At 42.1% G+C, this 23,333-nt stretch overlaps 1 protein-coding gene across 1 annotated transcript in view; it reads right to left on the bottom strand.

Annotated features, from left to right (window-relative positions):
* Positions 1–23,333, bottom strand: part of LOC145342402 (bromodomain and WD repeat-containing protein 3-like) — a 149,513-nt gene that overhangs the window by 79,708 nt on the left and 46,472 nt on the right. Inside the window, exons 20-22 of the mRNA XM_080187958.1 lie at positions 20,801–20,894; positions 8,719–8,856; positions 4,532–4,608 (exon numbers count right to left, since the gene is read on the bottom strand). Coding sequence (XP_080044084.1) covers positions 4,532–4,608; positions 8,719–8,856; positions 20,801–20,894 — 309 coding nt within the window. The remainder of the gene's footprint in view (positions 1–4,531; positions 4,609–8,718; positions 8,857–20,800; positions 20,895–23,333) is intronic.

Below are 23,333 nucleotides of genomic sequence, written 5' to 3'. Positions count from 1 at the left end.
TGGTGCGATGAGAATAATGTCTCCCTCAAAGTCAACAAAACAAAAAATAGTTATCGACTTAAGCATAGTGCAGGACATGCCCCTGTCTGCATCAACAGGGATAAAGTGGAAATGGTCGAGAGCTTCAAGCTTCTAAGTGTCCAGATTGCCAGCAACTTGTCTGAGCCCCTCCACTCCGACGCTATAGTTAAGAAACCCCGTCGGCTTTCTCAGGAGACTAAGGAAATTTGGCATGTCAGCTGTGACTCCCACCAACTTTTACAGATGCACCATAGAAAGCATTCTCACAGCTTGGTAAGGCTCCTGCTCTGTCCAAGACCGCAATAAACTACAAAGGGTTGTGAACAAAGCCCAGTCCATCATGCAAACCAGCCTCAAATTCACTGACTCTGTCTACACTCCCCATTGCCTCAGGTTAAGGCGCATGGGATACGGGGTCAGGTAGCTAGGTGGATTGAGAACTGGCTGGGTAATAGGAGACAGAGGGTAGTTGTGGAGGGGACCTTGTCGGGCTGGAGGCCAGTGACCAGTGGTGTGCCGCAGGGCTCAGTACTGGGACCTCTCCTCTTTGTAGTATACATAAATGACTTGAAAGAGAGCGTAGGTGGTGTGATCAGCAAGTTTGCTGATGACACCAAGATGGCAGGGTTGGCAGGTACTGAACTGGATTGTCAGGTGATACAACAGGATATGGATAGGTTGGTGCATTGGGCAGATAGAATTTAATCCTGATAAATGCGAGGTGATGCATTTTGGAAGGAATAATGCAGAGAGGAGCTATGTGATAAAAGGTAGACAGATTAGGAGTATAGAAATACAGAGGGACCTGGGAGTGCAGGTTCACAAATCCATGAAGGTTGCGTCACAAGTGGAGAAGGTTGTTAGGAAGGCTTATGGAATGTTAGCCTTTATAGGAAGGGGTATAGAGTATAAAAGCTGCCGTCTAATGCTTCAGTTGTACAGAACGTTGGTTAGACCGCATTTGGAGTACTGCATCCAGTTCTGGTCACCTTACTACCGGAAGGACGTGGAGTCTCTGGAAAGGGTGCAGAGGAGGTTTACCAGGATGTTGCCTGGCATGGAGGGGCTGGGTTACGAGGAAAGGTTGGAGAAACTGGGACTATTCTCCTTGGAAAGACGGAGATTGAGGGGGGACATGATAGAGGTATATAAGATACTGAAGGGAATAGATAGAGTTAATAGTGAGAGACTGCTCCCTAGACTGGGTACAAATACGAGAGGTCATGATTTAAGGGTGAGGGGGGAGAGGTATAATTTGGAAGTGAGAGGAAGGTTCTTTACGCAGAGAGTTGTGGGGGTATGGAACGCGCTACCGAGTAGGGTGGTGGAGGCAGGAACATTGGACTCGTTTAAGGTTCAGTTAGGTAGACACGAGTGAAACAAGGATGGAGGGTTATGGTAGGGGCTATTAAATAAGGTTAGAACCTCGGGAGACACCGGAAAAGCAGACTTGTAAGATTAACGTTTTTGTCTTTTTATTCCGCAGGTGGAGGTCCACCTCGTGTCAAACGAGGGGCATGCACACGGTGGGTCGTGCGTGGGCTGCTCTTGGAGGTTCCGGGAGTGGCCTAGTACTTCGTGTCGGTGTGTGTGCTTGATCCTGGACCGGTAGACGGGCGCCGCAACAGCTCGGTGACTAGCACTGCTAGCTGTGCAGATACATGGATTTGGGCCTGTGTCTGTGGGAGTTTGTGCATTCTCCCTGTGGTTGCGTGGGTTTCCTCCGGGCGCTCCGGTTTCCTCCCACACCCCAAAGATGTGCTCTTAGGCTGATTGGTTTTACCAAATTGACACTATTCTCCCCTGAATCTGGCTAAGTTAGGGGTTCCATTCGTAGACACGCAGGGTAGAATAGGTGTAGGGTGATGCGGCGGCGTGGGCTCGTTGGGCCGAAGGGCCTGTTTCCCGTGCTGGGTTGCTCTTTGTAAAAGCAGTCAGCATAATCACCGACCCTGCACACCCTGGACATAGACTCTTTCATCTTCTTCCCTCAGGAAAAAGAGACAAAAGTCTGAGGCTGCGTACCAATTAATTCAAGAACAGCTTCTTCCCTGTTGTCATCAGGCTTTTGAATGGGCCTACTTCTTAAATTGATCTCTCTGTACACCCTAGCTATGACTGTAACACCACATTCTGCACTCTCCTTTCCTTCTCTGTGTTCAGTATGCTTTGTATAACACACAAGAAACAATACTTTTCACTGTTCACTAATACATGTGACAATAATAAATCAAATGCCCATGAGAGAAGTGGTCCAAACATGGCTAACAAGACAAGTTAAAATAGTGTCAAATTAAAAGAACCCTATAACATTGCAAAATAAATAAGAGAATTGGGAGGATTTTCAAAATTCAAAGTAATCTTACCAAAGGTAAAAGCAGATGGAAACTTTTTCAAATAAAAATATTAGCAAGAATAAATGTGAATGCCGTAGCAGCACAGACAAAGATAACTACAGTGGGCAATAAGGAAACAGCAGAGGTGCTCATACTTTGTATGACTTCACTGTATAAAACACAAAAAGCATGCCAGAAATAAAGGGCTTAAGGATGCTAATACAAGCAAAGAAAAAAGAAATAGTACTGAAGAAATTAAAAGAATTAAAAACTGAAAAATCATGAGACCCAATGATCTCCATCCAGATGTGTGTTTTTTTAAAGAGGTGGATGCAGTGGTAATATTGGTTTCAATCTTCCACATTTCTCTCTATTCTAGAATGGCCCCCAAGGACTGGAAGGTAACAAATATAATCTCCTAACATTACTAGTAGGGAAGATGCAACAATATATTTTGAATGGGTTTTATTTACATTGCACAATAAAAAGTCCCAAGGCACATATACTGGATAGTTGGAAAATCATAATATTCATAGCCAAGATGGATTTATGAAAGGAAATTGTGTTTAAAAAAATCTATAGGCTTTATGCGGATGCAACTAGTAGAATAGTGTCATTGATATTTAGATTTTCAAAAGCATTCAATAAGTTGCCACACAAAATTAGAACTCATGGGAGAGGGGGTAATTTAAAAAAATCTTTCTGAACATCATTAGCTAGACCAACATTTAATGCCCATTCCCAATTGTCCTTGTGAAGATGGTTATGAGCCTCCATTTTGATCCGATACAGTCCATATTGTATTGGTACACACTCAATGCTGTTAGGGAGGGATTTCCAAGATTGAACCAGCAATGTATGTGCATGGATTGTGAATTGGTTAACAGGAAAAATAGCAGAGTCCAGGAATAAACAGGTTAAATAGGTAGCACAAACATGATAGATGGAACAGGGGAGAAATATGAAATTATCTATTTTGATAGGATGAATAAAAAAAGCAGAATGTTTTTAAATGGTGAGAAACAGTTATTATTCAGAGGGATCTAGATGGCTTTGTACATGAAAAAAGATGGGAGGAGGCCAAAGAAGATCAAAAACACGAGCATGGACCGGTTGGGTCAAATAGCCTGTTCATATGCTGCATATCCTATGTGATCCTAATCACAAAGTTAACATGTAGGCACAACAAACTATTTGTTTGCCTTTATTACAAGAGTATTGGGGTCTCAGAGTAAAGACGTCATGCTGTAATTATATACAGCCTTGATAAGACCGCACCTTGTATTTTCTTTGCTCTCCTACTAAAGGAAGGATATATGCAACAAAGATTCACTAAATTGATTTCTGGGGATTGTCCTATGAGGAGTGATTATGTACACCAGCCCTTTATTCCTTAGTGTTTAGAGAAATAAGGGAGGTGGAGAGAGATAGCATTGAAACATAAAACTGTTAAGGGATTAGGACAGTTTAATACTCAGTTTTAGAATGAGGGGTTGATCATTCCAGAACAGGATGAGGAGTAATTTACTTAAACAGTCATGAACTCATGGATTCTGTACATCAACTGCTGATGCTCAGTTGTTGAGCATTTTCAAGTCAGAGGTCGACAACTATTTGGATTCTAAGGGTATCAAGGGACATGGAGATAATGCAGCTGAAGTAGAATATTGATCATATTGAATGGTGGAACAGGCCTGAATGGACAATAGCTTCTCCAGCTCCTATTTCTCATTTCCTTACGTCAGTCATCCTGTCTGATGGGGGAAGAACATGATGATCCATGTTAATAAAGTTAAAGTTTATTTATTAGTCACAAGTAGACTTACATTAACTCTGCAATAAAGTTACTGTGAAATTCCTCTAGTTGCCACACTCCGGTGCCTGTTCGAGTGCACTGAGAGAGAATTTAGCATGGCCAATTCACCTAACCTGCACATCTTTGGACTGTGAAAGAAACTGGAGCACCCAATGGAAACCCATGCAGACACAGGGAGAACGTGCAGACTTCACAGTCAGTGACCCAAGCTGGGAATTGAACCTGGGTCCCTGGTGCTGTAAAGTGCAGTGCTAACTACTGCGTCACCCATGTACAGTGTAGCCTCATTCAATTGTGCACATTGATTCAATTTAATATTTGCACTCCAATGATAGAATTCAAAACAAAGGCCTCCTACCTAGAACTGCTCTCACTCTGCCATTCTTCTTCGGCCTCATCAGATGACCCATCACTTCCATCTATTGTCTCCATTTCCTGCTCATCATAGAAAGCATGTGTTAAAAAAACAGTTTATTGATTTTGTTATCTATCTTTTTTTTAGCAGGGAAAGATAAAGCCTCAAAATTAAGAAACTGCAATGTCACCTCAAACCATCTTAATCAACCTGCCAATAGTTCAAGTAGTCTTTACTTCTTTGTCCCAGAGGAACCAATGGTAAACAATTGAGTAAACATCAGATTCCTGGGTCTTTGTTCACTCCACCTGTGATGCAACAACTTAAACCAGAGATTGATAAAGGCCACTACTTTGTGCCAGATCTTTGATTCTTGCACCAAAGATATTATGAAGCCAATTGGGAACGTCTGTCTATACTGAATTTTCTACTTGCATTCTATGTTGCTACTAACAACAAAAAATTAAAATTAGATTTAGTTCATTTCAGGGCGAAGTCAAGTAGTACTTTGCCCACACTAGTTACAGTGGAAATCTGAATCTCTTATGCCCAACCACAGCCGACAAAAAAACTGCAGTCAGGTCAACTGAAAATTTCAAAACACATTATAGAACCAAGATGAGTAAAGGGAGTTATGATACAGATTAACCACAATCTGCAATGGCAAAACAAACTTGAGAGGCTGAATAGCTTAGTCCTGTTTCTATTTCAGGGGCTAAACATCAAAGGTAGCATACATTTCTCAACAGAAATGTAATCCCCCATTAACCTACCCATTCAATACATATGTCTAGCTGCTGTCTTAAGGTAATTATGAGATGCAGTCCACTATATTTTGTTTCATTTTAACTTGAAATGACTTGGATAAGATTTTTTAGAGTAAGCATGAGATAACCTGACAAATCAAATGTCATCTGTATCTGTATGTTGGTAACCTGACAAATCAAATGTTATCTGTATGTATGTGTCTCTGATTGACTGTTGTGTTTAAATATTTCATTAGACCTTTCTGATATACAGTTTGGACAAAATGTATTTGTTGCAATGGGAAGTCCCAATTAGGCAGCCTCCTCACTGTTGATGCTTGGCTCTAACAGGGGCATTTCCCATCAGAGTGGATGTCTCATCACAAAGCTGACAGCCAATGGCCTGTGGCTTTGTGAAATGAAAGTGTTTGATAAATTTATTAGAGCTCTTTGAGGATTTAACAAGCACGGTGGATAAAGTAGAATCTGTAGATGTAATGTGATGGCATTTGATAAGGTGCCATAAAAAATGTACTAAACAAGGGAAATATATTAGAATGGATAGAGTATGAATAAATAACAGCAAACAAAGTCAGGATAAATACTTCATTTTCAGGAGGATGGCAAACAGTTACTCAGAGTCACAAGAATAAATTTTCAGGCCTCAACTATTTAGGATCTATATTAATGATTTGAATAAAGGGAACAATTGAATCATGGCCAAATTTGCTGACAACATAAAAGATAGGACAGCACGTTCTAAGGAGTATAAAAGTATCTGAAAAGGGATAGATAGGTTAAATGAGTGGACAAACATTTTGGAGATAGTGTATAAATGTAGGAAAACATGAGGTTCACTTTGGCAGAAAGATTACAAAAGCAAAATATTGTTTAAATGAAGACTGCAGAACTCTACAGTACACAGGGGACTGAATAAATTAATCATAAAAAGTTAGTATGCACATACAGCAAGTAATTATTAGGAAGGCAAATGGAATGTTGGCCTTTATTGTAAGGACCATGGAGGATACAAGTAGGGAAGCCTTGCTACAACTTTAGTGCAGGACACTGGTGAGACCACTGAAGTACTGTTTGCGGTTTTGATCACTTTGCCCAAAGAGGGGCATACTCGCATTGCGAGCAGTTGAGAGAAGAGTTGTAAGCTGATTCCTGGCGTGTGGGGTTTGTCATCTGAGCAGGCAGGGCTTATACTCATTGGAGTTTAAAAGAATGAGATGTTCTTATTGAAACAGAAGATTCTCATGAGGCTGGCAGGGTCGATGCTGAGATGACGTTTTTCCTCATGGGAGAATCTATAACTAGGGGGCACAACCTCAGAATAACATTTATGATAGAGATGACTAACAATTATTTCTCTGAGGGTTATTGGTTTGTGGAATTCTCTGCCCTGATAAAGAGTGGAGAAGGGGGTCATTAAATATAGTCATGGTTGAGTTGAACATTTTTTTGACAAGGAAGTTAAAGATAATGGGGGGTTGGCAGAAAGTGGAGAGGAGGCCACAATCTTATGGAATGGTTTACTCCTCCTCCTATTACGTTCCCTCAGCACCAGCAGTGCTATAAGAAACAGTAATCACTGCTAGTACTGCAGGAGGACTGAGGATTAAGACCATTGCAGGACTCTTGGAGTGCAGATGAGTAGGATGAGATTACCAGGGCAAATCAGGGGAGGTCCCAGAAAGTGACAAGCACTTTGTGGTGCTCACTGGTTGTGAAAGATACCATACGAGCTCAAGCTCTTTCTGACCAAAAGCACTCAGCTATACTGCATATACAATTATTACACAGTAGCTTCAAAATAGAGCAAGATTAATAAATGACAAGTTCATAATGACAAGTTCATAATGACAAGTGCAGAAGGATCTAGATAGGCTGGGCGAATGGGCCAGGAAATGGCAAATGGAATTTAATGTTGGCAAGTGTGAGGTGGTCCACTTTGGTAGGAAGAATGGTAGGAAGGACTATTACTTACGTGGCGAAAAACTGCAGCAGGCGACGGTGCAGAGGGACCTCGGGGTCCTTGTGCATGAGTCGCAAAAACCCAGCCTGCAGGTGCAGCAGGTGGTCAGGAAGGCGAATGGGATGCTGGCCTTCATAGCGAGGGGGATTGAATATAAAAGTAGGGAGGTCTTGCTGCAGCTGTATAGGGCATTGGTGAGGCCGCAGCTGGAGTACTGTGTGCAGTTTTGGGCGCCGCACCTGCGCAAGGATATTTTGGCCTTGGAGGGAGTGCAGAGGAGGTTTACTAGGCTGATACCGGAGTTGAGGGGGTTGAGCTATGAGGAGAGGCTGAATAAACTAGGCTTGTACTCGTTAGAGTTTAGAAGAATGAGGGGAGATCTCATTGAGACGTATAAGATGATGAATGGGATGGATAGGATAGAGGTGGAAAGACTCTTCCCGCTCAAAAAAGACAGTAGGACTAGGGGGCACAGCCTCAAGATAAAGGGGGGGCAGTTCAGAACGGAGTTGAGGAGGAACTTCTTCACTCAAAGGGTGGTGAATCTCTGGAATTCTCTGCCCGTTGAAGTGGTGGAGGCTGCCTCGCTAAATATTTTTAAGAAGCGGGTTGATGGGTTTTTGATAAGAGAGGGGATTAAGGGTTATGGGGAGAGGGCGGGAAAGTGGAACTGAGCCACGACAGATCAGCCATGATCTTATTGAATGGCGGGGCAGGCTCGAAGGGCCAGATGGCCTACTCCTGCTCCTATTTCTTATGTTCTTATGTTCTTATAATAGTCAAGAGCTAAGCAGGATATAGAATAAGAAGGCAAAGAGATTGAATGAGAATAGATTAATACTCTCCTTTACATTACCTGAAGTAGTTTACACATGCATTATTGCAAATAGTAAATTAATAATCAAAGAGCAGCTGTGTCAGATTAAGGATCAAAAGAGAAAACCTCCCATGAAGTTAAAAGTATGACAGAAGCATGAAACAAGTAAAAACAGAAAATATTGGAAATATTCAGCAGGTCTGGCAGCAACTATGGAGACAGGACCACAGTTAATGTTTCACATTGATGATCTTTCATACATTTCTATTTTTATTTCTTATTTCCAACATCTGTATTATATTGCTTTTTCTAGTAAATTAATACTTTACACCAATTTTCATTAAAGAAATCTGGCCCATAAGCAATGCTTTAAAGGCATTTACCTGTTTTCCAAAGATGCTCTTGCAGCCACTGAAAAAAACCTGCAAAGCAGGTTAAATCAGAGTGATTTTTAAAGGGGTATTGAACAAATAGACAAAAATAAAACCGGCAGGGCCTTGGGAAATGAACTGAGGAGATGGGACTAATGGAGAGGTCTTTCAAAAGGCCAGTACAACCTCTTTACATTGTAAGAACCTACAATTTTTTAAAGTGAAGCAGCACCACAGGATTTATAATAATCAAATGAAAGTCCATAATTACTGACCTCTGAAGAATTGTTAGGTTCTTCTATCCGACGAATATTACAAGCACGACGCTCCACAGTTGAACGTGTGTGGTAGAAATGTTGGTTACGGCGCTGTGTTCGCCTCCCTGAGCGTTGAAAATAATCCTGGCCATCGCTCTACAAAGTAATGAATATTTTTCACATTGCGTCATGATTTAATTAATTGAATATACCACACTTGGCCTCAAGACTCTAGCCAGTCACTTTGGCGAGTTTTTGTTTCAAGATATCACCAACAGAAACTTCAAATTCTTAGCAATGTCATTACTTTGATTCATACCGAAATGCTATGATGTACAAATTTCAAGATAATCACGATTCATTCACATTGCTTCTGTAGTAACTAGGTAAAGAATCACAGCTAGATGAAGTCAATGATTAAATGTCATTTTTCAGTTTGTTTTGTATAAAAAACCCAGTATTAATACTATACTGGCAAATGTGAATTTTTCTTGACTATTTAATATATCAAAATCTTTGTTTGCTAACACTTCCCAACAACTCATGAGATTACAGTGTTTACATTTATAATACAAACTGCTCATATATACTGTGATTGTTCACTTCTGCGGGTTGAAACACATCTGCGCACAATTAAGGTGTAATCAATGTGACATGTTTTTCAAAGTAAGTTTGCTTCAAAAAAAAGACATTGGAAATAAGACAAATATTAAAAATGATAACGTACAAAATCATGATCATGAGTGAACTACATGTGGAAACCTTGCTCCAAACATTTTCTGCTTCACCTAATAACCACTGATCTTGACTCCAAGCATGCATTGTCATGGGATCAACTAGCATGTCATCGAAACTAATTGGTGGCAGTTACAAAATCCCATGTGGAATTTATGTTTATTTGACCCCTCACCTTGCTGTAATTGTATGCAGAGCTATAAACAGATTCACGTTACGGAGTTTCTGCAACACTTCAATTAATTTTTTTTTGTATGTCACACTGCAATTCCAGCAAACTATGAAGCCTCTTTTCTTCTCCACCTTTTTCTTTCCAGTGACTTGTGGTGTGCCTCAGGTGTCAGTGCTGGGACCACAACTTTTACATAAGAACATAACATAAGAACATAAGAAGTAGGAGCAGGAGTAGGCCATCCCGTCCTTCGAGCCTGCCCCGCCATTCAATAAGATCATGGCTGATCTGAAGTGGCTCAGTTCCACTTTCCCGCCTTCTCCCCATAACCCTTAATTCCCTTGTCTGCCAAAAACCTATCTACCCGTGTCTTAAATATATTTAGCGAGGTAGCCTCCACCACATCAACGGGCAGAGAATTCCAGAGATTCACCACCCTTTGAGTGAAGAAGTTCCTCCTCAACTCCGTTCTAAACTGCCCCCTCCACCCTTATCTTGAGGCTGTGCCCTCTAGTCCTGCTGTCCTTTCTGAGCGGGAAGAATCTCTCTACCTCTACCCTATCCATCCCTTTTGTTATCTTATAGGTCTCTATAAGATCCCCCCTCATCCTTCTAAACTCCAACGAGTACAGACCCAATCTATTTAGTCTCTCTTCATAGTCTAACCCCCTTTTCACAATATACGTTAACGATTTGGGGGAAGGAACAGCAGGCACTGTTGCTAAGTTTGTAGATGATACAAAAATACATAGAGGAACAGGTAGTATTCAGGAAGCAAAGATAAGGGTGGAGGGGGCAGTTTAGAACGGAGTTGAGGAGGAACTTCTTCACTCAAAGGGTGGTGAATCTCTGGAATTCTCTGCCCGTTGATGTGGTGGAGGCTACCTCGCTAAATATATTTAAGACACGGGTAGATAGGTTTTTAGCAGATTAGGGGCTTGGACAGATTAGGAGGTAAAGAAGAGGCAGATGGAATACAATGTAGAAAAGTGTGAGGTTACGCACTTTGGAAGGAGGAATGAAGGCATAAACTATTTTCTAAATGGGAAAATGCTTAGGAAATCAGAAACACAAAGGGACTTGGGAGTCATTGTTCAAGATTCTCTTAAGGTTAACATGCAGGTTCAGTCAGCAGTTAGGAAGGCAAATGCAATGTTAGCATTCATGTCGAGGGGCAAGAATACAAAGAGTAGGGATGTCAGATCCCATTTGGAGTATCATGAGCAGTTTTGAGCTCCAGATCTAAGGAAAAATGTGCTGGCTTTGTGAACCTCCTCTGGACTCGTTCCAAGAATGATCCCTGGAATGAAGAGCTTGTTGTATGAGGAACGGTTGAGGGCTCTGGGTCTGTACTCACTGGAGTTTAGATGGATGAAGAGGGATCTTATTGAAACTTATAGGATACTGCAAGACCTGGATAGAGTGGACATGGCGAGAATGTTCCCCCAAATTGGGGAACTAGAACCAGAGGGCACAATCTCAGGCTAAAGTGACGATCTTTTAAAACAGAGATGAGGAGAAATTTCTTCAGCCAGAGAGTGATGAATCTGTGGAACTCTGTGCCGCAGAAGGTTGTGGAGGCCAGGTCATCGAGTGTCTTTAAGACAGAGATAGATAGGTCCTTGATTAATAATGGGATCAGGGGTTATAGGGAACAGGCAGGAGAATGGGGATGAGAAAATGTCAGCCATGATTGAATGGCAGAGCAGACTCGATGCACTGAGCAGCCTAATTCTGCTCCTGTCTCTTACGGTCTTTCCTGTTTCAGGCAAAACATTATGAGGTTTGGAAACAACAAAATGGGCCAACTGCATATATGTGGCCATTCTCCAGCCAACGCATGCACAGAAACCCCACATATGTTTAAAAAAACTGAACTGCACATGCAGCCATCTCAAGGCCAGTGCACGCACAGAGACTGCTAGGGCCCGCTGGGAACAGTGGTTCTCAGCCTGAGGGACCAATCTTTACAAAACAAAGTATTTTCTTTTCTCCTCGGGATCATCACAGTAGATTCACTGTGCTGTCTTATCAGAAAATAAGCACTTTAGAAAAAGATCAAGAATGGCTACATTTTTTTCTTGCTGTGTCAAGAACAGAAAGAACTGTGGCCAAAGAAGTGAAAAAATATACACTTCCACAAGAGGCACTCTATATATTGGGAGTCAAGAAAGCTCATGCCTGAAACGTTTCCACTATATTGTCAAACTACAAAGGGACAATCTGAGTGCTCTTCCACATTTTAAATACATCTATTTTTTGTATTATAGTTTGCTGAAAGCCTCAGATGAAAACACTGTAAACCAAGGAAACCAGATATCCGCAATCAGAGTAAGCAACTGTGCAACTCCTCAGCCAATCAAACTAAAGCACTGTGAACATAGGACAGCAGGAGATCATTTAATACTTCAAGCCTGCTCTGGCAATCAATGAGATCATGGCTGATGTATGGTCTAACTCCGTATACCCACTCCCCCTCAACCCATCTCCCTTAACAACTTTGGTTAACAAACAAAATCATATCCATCTCAGAGTTTAAATTAACAATTGGTCAAGCATCAAGTGCCATTTGTGGAAGAAAGCTTCAATTTTCTATCACCCATTTCCTAATTTTCACTTCTGAAATTTCTGGCTTTAATTTTTGAAACCTTGTCCCAATCAATGGAAACAGTTTTTTCTCCATCTACCTGATCTATTCCCCTTAATATCTTAAAAACCATCAATATTACCAGAATTTAAAGCACTGTTCTGGTAAATTCTCAAAGTGATCTCTCCATGATCAATATATTTTTCCTAAGCTGTGGCATCTAGAACTGCTTGCAATATTCCAGGTGTAGTCTAATCAGGCTTAACATTGCCGAGGAATGACTTTTAACCCTTTGCATTCTAGTCCTTTAGCCTTTTTGATTATTTTCTGTACCTGTTCAACATAATGATCAATATAACCAGACCTCCAAGTTGCTTTGGTCCTATACCATTTCTCAGCTTTTCATTTAGAAAGTATTCTGTTCTAACCTTTTGAGGTTCATAATGGATAGCCTTGTACTTACCTACATCAAAACCTATTTGCCTCAGTTTTCCCCCAGTTAATCTATCAATACCAATGTAATTTTATGTTTCTATGAACACTGCTTATAATGCCACTTGTATCTATGTAATCGTTAAATGTGGATACTATTTATATAGATGATCTGGAGGAGGGAACCGAGTGTAGGGTGTCGAAATTTGCTGATGACACCAAGATTGGGGGAACGGCAAATTGTGCGGAGGGTGTGGAGAGTCTGCAGAAGGATCTAGATAGGCTGGGCGAATGGGCCAGGAAATGGCAAATGGAATTTAATGTTGGCAAGTGTGAGGTGGTCCACTTTGGTAGGAAGAATGGTAGGAAGGACTATTACTTACGTGGCGAAAAACTGCAGCAGGCGGCGGTGCAGAGGGACCTCGGGGTCCTTGTGCATGAGTCGCAAAAACCCAGCTTGCAGGTGCAGCAGGTGGTCAGGAAGGCGAATGGGATGCTGGCCTTCATAGCGAGGGGGATTGAATATAAAAGTAGGGAGGTCTTGCTGCAGCTGTATAGGGGATTGGTGAGGCCGCAGCTGGAGTACTGTGTGCAGTTTTGGGTGCCCCACCTGCGCAAAGATATTTTGGCCTTGGAGGGAGTGCGGAGGAAGTTTACTAGGCTGATACCGGAGTTGAGGGGGTTGAGCTATGAGGAGAGGCTGAATAAACTAGGCTTGTACTCGTTAGAGTTTAGAAGAATGAGGGGAGATCTCATTGAGACGTATAAGATGATGAATGGGATGGATAGGATAGAGGTGGAGAGACTCTTCCCGCTCAAAAAAGACAGTAGGACTAGGGGGCACAGCCTCAAGATAAAAGGGGGGCGGTTTAGAACGGAGTTGAGGAGGAACTTCTTCACTCAAAGGGTGGTGAATCTCTGGAATTCTCTGCCCGTTGAAGTGGTGGAGGCTGCCTCGCTAAATATTTTTAAGACGCGGGTTGATGGGTTTTTGATAAGAGAGGGGATTAAGGGTTATGGGGAGAGGGCGGGAAAGTGGAACTGAGCAGCGACAGATCAGCCATGATCTTATTGAATGGCGGGGCAGGCTCGAAGGGCTGGATGGCCTACTCCTGCTCGTATTTCTTATGTTCTTATGTTGGTTTCCCTGTCAATACAGGGAACAGTTGAGGCCCCAAAACACATTCTACAGGACCAGTCAAGTTCGGCCAATTATGAGGACTGTCTCATATGCCTACTCTGCCGTTGCTCAGACTACTTTTTTTAAACCAGGTCCACAATTTGCCTTCAATTCCACAAAACATGAACTTCATGTTTAGCTAACATTCTCTTACAAGGGACTTGATCAAGCACCTTCTGCAAGTCATAAAAATAGCACGCATAGACAGTCTTCTGTCCATTATTTTATTCATCCATTTAAAAGATTAATTAGGCTAGTTGGACAAAGTCTATCGTTTATAAATTCATCAAATTTAGTGACAGAGGGAGTGCTGCTTTGGGGTGCAATAGAGTGCTTAAGTTGGAGTTCGGCGACTGGAGAAAGAGGTGCTTCTTTCATTTACTACATTTCCACCGAAAAAGACCTGGTATTTCTACTGTCCTTGATATTCCCTAAACCAGAAGATGCAAGGGAAAAGGGAGTAGTTTAAGGGCAGGTCATAGAATGGAATGCTTCTCTTGTGCAATGTGGGAAGTAAGGGTCACTTCCAGTGTGCAGAAAGTGTCTCCAGCTGCAGCGGCTCAAAATCCACATTTCAGAGCTAGCACTCTTTGCAGATGGCACGTACAGTGAAGTGGTCACATTGCAGTTAAAAACTGCACAAGTATAAAGCGGACAGGTGGTCACCAGATAGAGGAAAAGCACTAAGCAGGTAGTGTAGGTCTCCTCTGGTCCAGCTCCCTCTACAATAATGCATTTGCAATAAGATAGACAGGTTAATAGTGCAAATAGTTATGTTGCAATTAAGGATACGTGGCTGCAGGGTGACCAAGGCTGGGAACTAAAATTCCAAAATTACACGACATTTAGGACGACAGGAAAAAAAAAGCGGGAGAGCATTGTTAGTTAAGGATACAATCCGTACAACAGTGACAGGGTATTAGCTTAGAAAATCTAGATGTAGAATCACGCTGGGTGGAGCTAAGAAGCAACTGGGGCAGAAAACATATAGTTGTCTATATGCTTCCAAACAGTAGCGGCAAGGTAGGGGGATGGCATTAATCAGGAAATTAGAGATGCATTTAACAAGGATGCTACAGTAATCATGGGTGATTTTAATCCACACGTTGACTGGACAAACCAAATTAACAATACTGTGATGGATGAATTCTTGGAATTTATACGAGATTTATTTTTTTAAGACTAGAATATCAACAAAGCATCTCTTGCACAACCAACCCCTGTTTTGGTACTGTGCAATGGAAAGGAATTAATGAATGATCTTGTTGTGCAGGGTCCTTTAGGAAACAATGACCATAACATGATAGAATTCTTCACTGAGATGAAGACTGGAAGAAGTCCGATTCAAAATTAGGTCCTAAGTCTAAACAGAGCAAATCAGGAAGGAATGAGGCATGAGATAGCCAAAATAGATTGGGGGAACATCATCAAAAGGCATACTGGTGGATAGGCAATGACTAATATTCAAGAGAAGAATGTATGCATTGCAAGTTAGGCATTCCTTTCTGGTGCAAAAACAAACTAAGAAAAGCAGCCCAACCATGGCTAACAAAAGAAATTAAGGAAAACCATATGAAGTTGCTAGAGAAAGTAACAAACCTGAGGATTGGGAGCAGTTTAGAATTCAGGACAGGACCAAGAGATTGAAGAAGGGACTGATAATGAACATAAACTTGCAAGGAACATAGAAGCAGACTGTAAAAGCTCTTATAAGTATGCAAAAGGAAAATATTGGGAGAATTTATAATACATAACAAGAAAATGGCAGAGCAATTAAACAACTACTTTAGTTATGTCTTCTAAGAGGAAGATACAAATAACTTCCCAAAAATGCTAGGGAACCAAAGATCTAGTGAGGAGGAGGAACTGAAGAAAATTACTTAAAAAAAAGTGCTAGAGAAATTAATGGAACTAAAAGCTGATGAATCTCCAAGGCCTGACAAATATATTCCAGACTATTAAAGGAGGTAACCTTGGAAATAGTGAATTCATTTGTTTTCATTTTCCAAATTTCTGCAGCTTCTGGAACAGTCCCAGCAGATTGGAGGTTGGCAAATGTAACCACGCTATTTAAAAAAAGAATGCAGGAGTATGGCACTGAGATAGAGGATCAGCTGTGATCATATTCAATGGTGGAGCAGGCTCATAGTGCCAAATGCCCTCACTTATTACTAAATTTTTCCCCTCTGTAGGCTCTGTCTAATCAGCTGAAAATTTAATTTGTTCATTCACCCCTTTATAGATTCCAGCAATTTGCTAATAACAGATATTGGGTCAAGTGGTTTCTATCCCCATTTGCTACAGCACAAGAACTCAAAAGGAAGAGTGGAAAAATTCAATGTCAAGTCAAGTACAGAGGATGGAAAATAAATATTGCACTGCCACAAAAGACAAAGTGAAATTGCTGGATATTTCAAAAATTTTAAATTACAATTAAATTGTTAAGGAATAAGACTGCACATTGATGATGGTCAACTTCCCTGACACAACAATCCAATAATTAACATTTATCAAATAGAACCATAGAATCCCTAACAGTGCAGAAGGCGGCCATTTGGCTCATCAAGTTCACACTGACCACAATCCTACCCAGACCGTATTCCCACAACCCCACACATTTACCCTGCTAATCCCCTGACACTAGGAGCAATTTAGCATGGCCAATCAACCGAACCCGCACATGTTTGGACCGTGGGAGAAAACTGGAGCACCCGGAGGAGACCCATGCAGACACGGGGGGGCCTGTGTGTTTGTGTGTGTGTGTGTGTGTGTGTATGTGTATGTGTGTGTGTGTGTGTGTGTAGGAATGTGCAAACTTCACACACTGAGCAAAGGCCAAAACTGAAACTGGGTCCCTGGCACTGTGATGCAACAGTGCCAACCACTCTGCCACCATGCCACCCAGAGCACAAGAGAGAGAAGGGAGGGCACTTGGATTGAAATGGACAAGGCTAACTTACTCTAGTGAGCTGAGTTTGCATCTATTACACAAATTCACATCATTTTATCCTTTTTAATGTTAAGGTAAGTTACGCTTTTTGCTAAGCTAATAGTAGAGGAATGCATCTTGGACCGGAACCTTTGGATTTCTGTGCTCAACTACTCATCTGATCCTTGCCTGAACAATATTAGATTAATCATTACTCTGACAGCAAATTGTAGCCAATATTTCACACCCAACAGTGCTGAATACCATTATGTACAAATTCAACATGGTGACCTGATTTCTTAAAGCGCTTGAGATTCAAAAACAAGTTTATAAAACATTTACTTTTATCAGTAAAAAGTGGAATGCCAGAATTAACTACAATAAACAAAATATCAGAAATGTAAAAGCTGGTAACTTAGATACAAGATGAAACATCAATACCTAAACCTTTGTCTCTCCCCATTTAGCACCTACTTTACATTTCTATACACCATTTTCAAAATATTTTGGATGCCAATAAAATTAACCCATTCTTAATTGTCAAAAATCATGGTGTTTTCTGCACAAGCAGGCAATTCTACCAATAGTAGACTGTTGGTTTTCCTACAAGATACAATGAGATCTATTCCTCCCACCACTGTGCGAAAAGTATTTGCTCAATTTGTGACCAAAAAAATGCAATTTGCTGCTCCAGTTAAGTTTTCACATTTTGAATGCTACATTGTTAAATGCTTTCAACAGCATCGGGCCATCTTCTTAACAATTTCACAACTGAAAATGCATATTGATTTTGTCATTCACTTGTCACTTAAGATCAGTGAGGGTAAAAGTAGGATGCTTGGGCGGATGAACGTGGCTGAGGAACTGGTGTACATAAGAAATAGGAGCAGGAGTAGGCCATCTAGCCCTTCGAAGCTGCCCCGCGTAGGGGGCAGGGTTTCCAATTCTTGGATCATTGAGACCTCTTCTGGGGCAGGTGGGACCTATGCAAGAGAGATGGGTTACACCTAAACTACAAGGGGATCAATATACTTGCAGGGAGGTTTGCTAGTGTTATTGGGGAGCATTTAAACTAGATTTGCAGGGGGATGGGAACCAGAGTGCCAGAGCAGATAGTGCAGCAGGGGTAAAAAGACAGGTTAGTTCAAGCAAAATCACAAATGGAAGGGTTGAGTGTGGTGGAAGTAATCTTTTGAAGTGTGTCTATTTCAATGCCAGGAGAAGTGTGGGGAAGACAAATGAGCTGAAGGCATGGATTGACACGTGGAAATATGACATTATAGCCATTAGTGAAACTTGGCTACAGGAGGGGCAGGACTGGCAGCTCAATGTTCCAGGGTTCCAATGTTTCAGGCGTGATAGAGGCAAAGGGATAAAAGATGGTGATGGTGGGGGGAGGAAGAGAGAATTGGAGGAGCAAGTCAGCAGAGAGATAGCTGACAACTGCAAGAAATACAAAGTTGTGATGGTAGGGGATTTTAATTTTCCACATATAGATTGGGACTCGCACACTGTTAAAGATTTAGACAGGGTAGAGTTTGTAAAATGTGTTCAGGAGAATTTTCTACATCAGTATATAGAGATGCCAACTAGAGAGGATGCAATATTGGATCTCCTATTGGGAAATGAGTTAGGGCAGGTGATGGATGTGAGTGTGAGGGAACACTTTGGATCCAGTGATCATAATGCCATTAGTTTCAACCTGATCATGGATAAGAATAGATCTGGTCCTCGGGTTGAAGTTCTGAACTGGAAAAAGGCCAAATTTGATGAAATGAGAAGGGATCCGGGAAGTGTGGATTGGCACAGGCTGTTCTCTGGTAAGGATGTAAATGGAAAGTGGGAGGCCTTCAAAGGAGAAATTTTGAGAGTGCAGAGTTTGTATGTTCCTGTCAGGATTAAAGGCAAAGTAAATAGGAATAAGGAACCTTGGTTCTCGAGGGAAATTGTAACGTTGATTAAGAGGAAGAGAGAGTTATCCGAAATGTACAGGCAGCAAGGAACAGATCAGATGCTCAAGGAGTATAAAAAGTGCAAGAAGCTACTTAAGAGGGAAATCAGGAGGGGTAAAAGAAGACATGAGGTTGCTTTGGCAGACAGAGTGAAGGAAAATCCAAAGAGCTTCTTTAAGTATGTTAGGAGCAAAAGGATAGCGAGGGATAAAATTGGTCCTCGAAGACCAGAGTGGTAGACTGTGTATGGAACCAAAAGAGATGGGAGAGATACTAAATGGGGTTTTTGTATCCGTATTTACTGAGGAAGCGGGAATGGAGTCTACGGAAATAGGGCAAACAGGTAGAGATGTCATGGAACCTTTACAGATCACAGGGGACGAGGTGCTGGCTGTCTTGAGGCAAATCAGAGTGGATAGATCCCCAGGACCGGACAGGGTATTTCCACGGACCTGGAGGGAAGCTAGTGTTGAACTTGCAGAGGCCGTGGCAGACATACTTAAAATGTCAGTGTGCACGGGGGAGGTGCCGGATGATTGGAGGGTGGCTCATGTTGTTCCGTTGTTTAAAAGAGGTTCCAAAAGAAATGTGGGAAATTATAGGCCAGTAAGTTTGATGTCGGTGGTGGGCAAGTTATTGGAAGGTATGGTAAGGGATAGGATCTACAAATATTTGGATGAACAGGGACTTATTTGGGAGAGTCAACATGGCTTTATGCGTGGTAGGTCATGTTTGACCAATCTATTAGAGTTTTTCGAGGAGGTTACCAGGAAAGTGAATGAAGGGAAGGTGGTGGATGTTGTCTACCTGGATTTCAGCAAGGCCTTTGACAAGGTCCCTCATGGAACGTTAGTTAGGAAGGTTCAGTCGCTAGGTATACATGGAAAGATAGTAAATTGGATGAGACACTGGCTCAATGGAAGAAGCCAGAGAGTGGTTGTGGAGGATTGCTTCTCTGAGTGGAGGCCTGTGACTAGTGGTGTGCTGCAGGGATCGGTGCAGGTCCATTGTTGTTTGTCATCTATATCAATGATCTGGATGATAATGTGGTAAATTGGATCAGCAAATTTGCTGATGGTACAAAGGTTGGAAGTGTAGTGGACAGTCAGGAACGTTTTCAAAGCTTGCAGACGGGTTTGGACCAACTAGTAAAATGTGCTGAAAAATGGCTAATGGAATTTAACGCAGACAAGTGTGAGGAATTGCACTTTGGAAGGACAAACCAAAGTGGAACATACAGAGTAAATGGTAGGACTCTGAAGAGTGCAGTTGAACAGGCGGATCTGGGAATACAGGTACAGGATTCCCTAAAAGTCACATCACAGGTGGATAGAGTCATAAAGAGTGCTTTTGGTACATGGGCCTTTATAAAGCGGAGTATCGTGTATAAAAATTGGACTGCTATGGTAAGGTTATATATGGCATTAGTGAGGCCGAATTTAGAGTATTGTGTACAGTTTTGGTCGCCTAGTTACAGGAAGGATTTAAATAAGGTTGAAAGAGTGCAGAGGAGGTTCACAAGGATGTTGCTGGAACTTGGGAAGTTGAGTTGCAGAGAGAGATTGAATAGGTTAGGACTTTATTCCCTGGAGCGTAGAAGAATGAGGGGAGATTTGATAGAGGTGCATAAGATTTTGATGGGTATAGATAGAGTGAATGCAAGCAGGCTTTTTCCACTGAGGCTAAGGGGAAAAAAAACAGAGGGCATGGGTTAAGGGTGAAAGGAGAAAAGTTTAAAGGGAATATTATGGGGGGCTTCTTCACGCAGAGAGTGGTGAGAGTTGGAATGAGCTGCCAGATAAAGTGGTAAATGTGGGGTCACTTTTAACATTTAAGAAAAACTTGGATGGGTTCATGGATGAGAGGGCTGTGGAGGGATATGGTCCAAGTGCAGATCAGTGGGACTAGGCAAAAAATGGTTCGACACAGACAAGAAGGGCCAAAAGACCTGTTTCTGAGCTGTAATTTTCTATGGTTCTATCACTCTACAAAAAGTTGCAGTTACAGCTGAAAATTCCAAAGGTACCACAAACAAGATGACCTAAATAAATAAAGATCCTGATCAAGCTATTGTGCAAATTTCTGCTGCCAATTAATACATTTTAATCTTTACCTTCTGTGTTGGTTGCAGTGGTTTACGTTTCTTTTCTGTGGTGTACAAGTTAATTTCTCCATCGCCTTTACTTAGTCGAAGTTCCTCCTGAAACCTGAAAAGGACAACCTGAGTGGACAATATTTATCCCCACCCTCTCCTTCAGAACATTCAGGTACTTATTTATTATGTTCTCAAACCTGTGTGGGCCATGTGCCAAGGAATATAGAATTCACTGCTGGTTAAGTGCAAAATCTGTTTGCTAAAAACATTCAAATCAAATTGGCATTCAAAACATAAAATGTGATTTTATCATTTATATGGATTGCTCCCTGGGATCAAACAAAAAAAGTGCAGGATGTAAGGTGCAATTTTCCCAGAAAAATACTAAGTGCTGAATGAGAGTTTTTGGGCGAGTAAAATTTCCAGTATCACCCCCAAGACATCACCAGCCTCCTGACTGGCAGCCAGAATGCCCCCCTTCCTGACATTGCCAGCCTCTCTCAATCTCCCATCCCCCCACCGACATCACCAGCCCCGAACCCACCACCCAGAAGACCAGCCCCAACCCCCACCCTCGACCACTGGACTCCTAATGGCTAGACTGAGTCTCCAATCACCAACCCCACATCAGCCTCCACCACACCCATCGCAGAGTTCCTCCCCTCCCCCACCTAGGTTGGCCCTACCCCCTTGGCATCCCTCCCCCACCCCGACCTCCCAGAGGCCTCAGTGTCCTCTGATCCCACCAGAAAGGCTATCAGACCTGGTCCCTTTTCGTGGGGACCATGTGTGATCCCTGCTGGTCTGGACCTCCACCAGTGCGGTCAGAAACCTTAGCAAGCCCAGATGATTGCCTCCAAGGCACACTATAGATGGAAATTATGTTTTGAATATTGTAATCAATGTAGCACTGTTCCCCGGTGTGAGGCTGATAACACGATTCCCATTCTTGGCCACCCACTGACATTTCCCAGCTCACTGCGCTACTTGAACAATGCAGCAGACCAGGAAAATCACGCCCACAGTCTCCATGCTCTGTTCATGCCAAGGAGAATTCAAGAAACATTAAAATGGTTTAAGCACTGAAACCACAAAGTGCTCCTATATGTTCAACCTGGTAATCTACCAATCCTTTCCCAATAGCAAAATCTTTATTTCTGCATCCCACATAACCACGATATAAAGAAACCGTTAAATAAATCTTAAAATGTGCAGGGATGGTATGGAATGTGTGCATAATACAAGGTGGATTTTTAAGAATTCAAGAATAAAAATGATCTGGCAAATAGTCATGAAGGCCCCAGAGTGAACAATTTTTAAAATAAGGGAAGAGATTTGCCTTTCTTATAGAAACGTATAAGATAATGAAGGGGATAGATAGATTCTTCCCGCTTAGAAAGGATAGCAGGACTAGAGGACACAGCCTCAAAATAAGGGGGGGGGGAGGGGGGAGCAGTTTAGATCAGAGTTGAGGAGGAAACTCTTCACTCAAAGAGTGGTGAACGGAGGCTACCTCGCTGAATATATTTAAGTCATGGGTAGATAGGTTTCTGGTAGACAAGGGAATTAAGGGTAATGGGGAGAAAGCGGGAAAGTGGAGCTGATCCACTTCAGATCAGGCATGATCTTATTGAATGGCGGGACAGGCTCGAAGGGCTAGATGGCCTACTCCTGCTCCTATTTCTTGTGTTCTGACGTTATCTTGAGTCTTTTGTGTTTAGAAATATCTTAAAGGGCGTACATCGAAGTAACTGTGTTACAGAAGCAAATTTTGAACTACATTTTGTTTAATAATACCCAACTTGTGTGATGAGATGTGAGGGAATAGGACCTATAAAACGTGATGGTGGGAAGGTTTGTATAGAACCGGTAGAAATAGCAGAGGTGCTTAATGAATACTTTACCTCGGTATTCACAGTGGAAAAAGATCTTGGTGGTTGTACTGCAGGCTTGCAGTGGACTGAAAAGCTTGAGTACGTGGCCATTAAGAAAGAGGATGTGTTGGAGATTTTGAATAGCATCAAGATAGATAAGTTGCTGGGGCGAGATGGGACGTACCCCAGGTTACTGTGGGAGGTGAGGGAAGAGATTGCAGAGCCTCTGGCGATGATCTTTGCGTCATCGATGGAGACGGGAGAGGTTCTGGAGGATTGCAGATGTGGTTCCTATACTCAAGGAAGGGAATACAGATAGCCCAGGAAATTACCGACCAGTGAGTCTAACCTCAGTGGCTGGTAAGATGATGGAAAAGATCCCGAGAGACAGGATTTATGAACATTTAGAGAAGTATAGTATGATCAAAAGTAGTCAGCACGGCTTTGTCAAAGGCAGATCGTGCTTACGAACCTGGTTAAGTTTTTTGAAAGTGTGACTAAACACATTGACGAAGGAAGACCGGTGGATGTGGTTTATATGGACTTGAGCAAGGCGTTTGATAAGGTCCCCCATGCAAGACTTATTGAGAAAGTGAGGGGGCATGGGATCCAAGAGGATGTTGCTTTGTGGATCCAGAACTGGCTTGCCCACAGAAGGCAGAGAGTGGTTGTAGATG

The sequence above is a fragment of the Carcharhinus amblyrhynchos genome, chromosome 4 (assembly GCF_965287045.1).
Source record: "Carcharhinus amblyrhynchos chromosome 4, sCarAmb.v2.hapA, whole genome shotgun sequence".
NCBI classification, from domain to species: Eukaryota; Metazoa; Chordata; class Chondrichthyes; order Carcharhiniformes; family Carcharhinidae; genus Carcharhinus; species Carcharhinus amblyrhynchos.
This window is presented reverse-complemented; position numbering and strand designations above follow the sequence as displayed.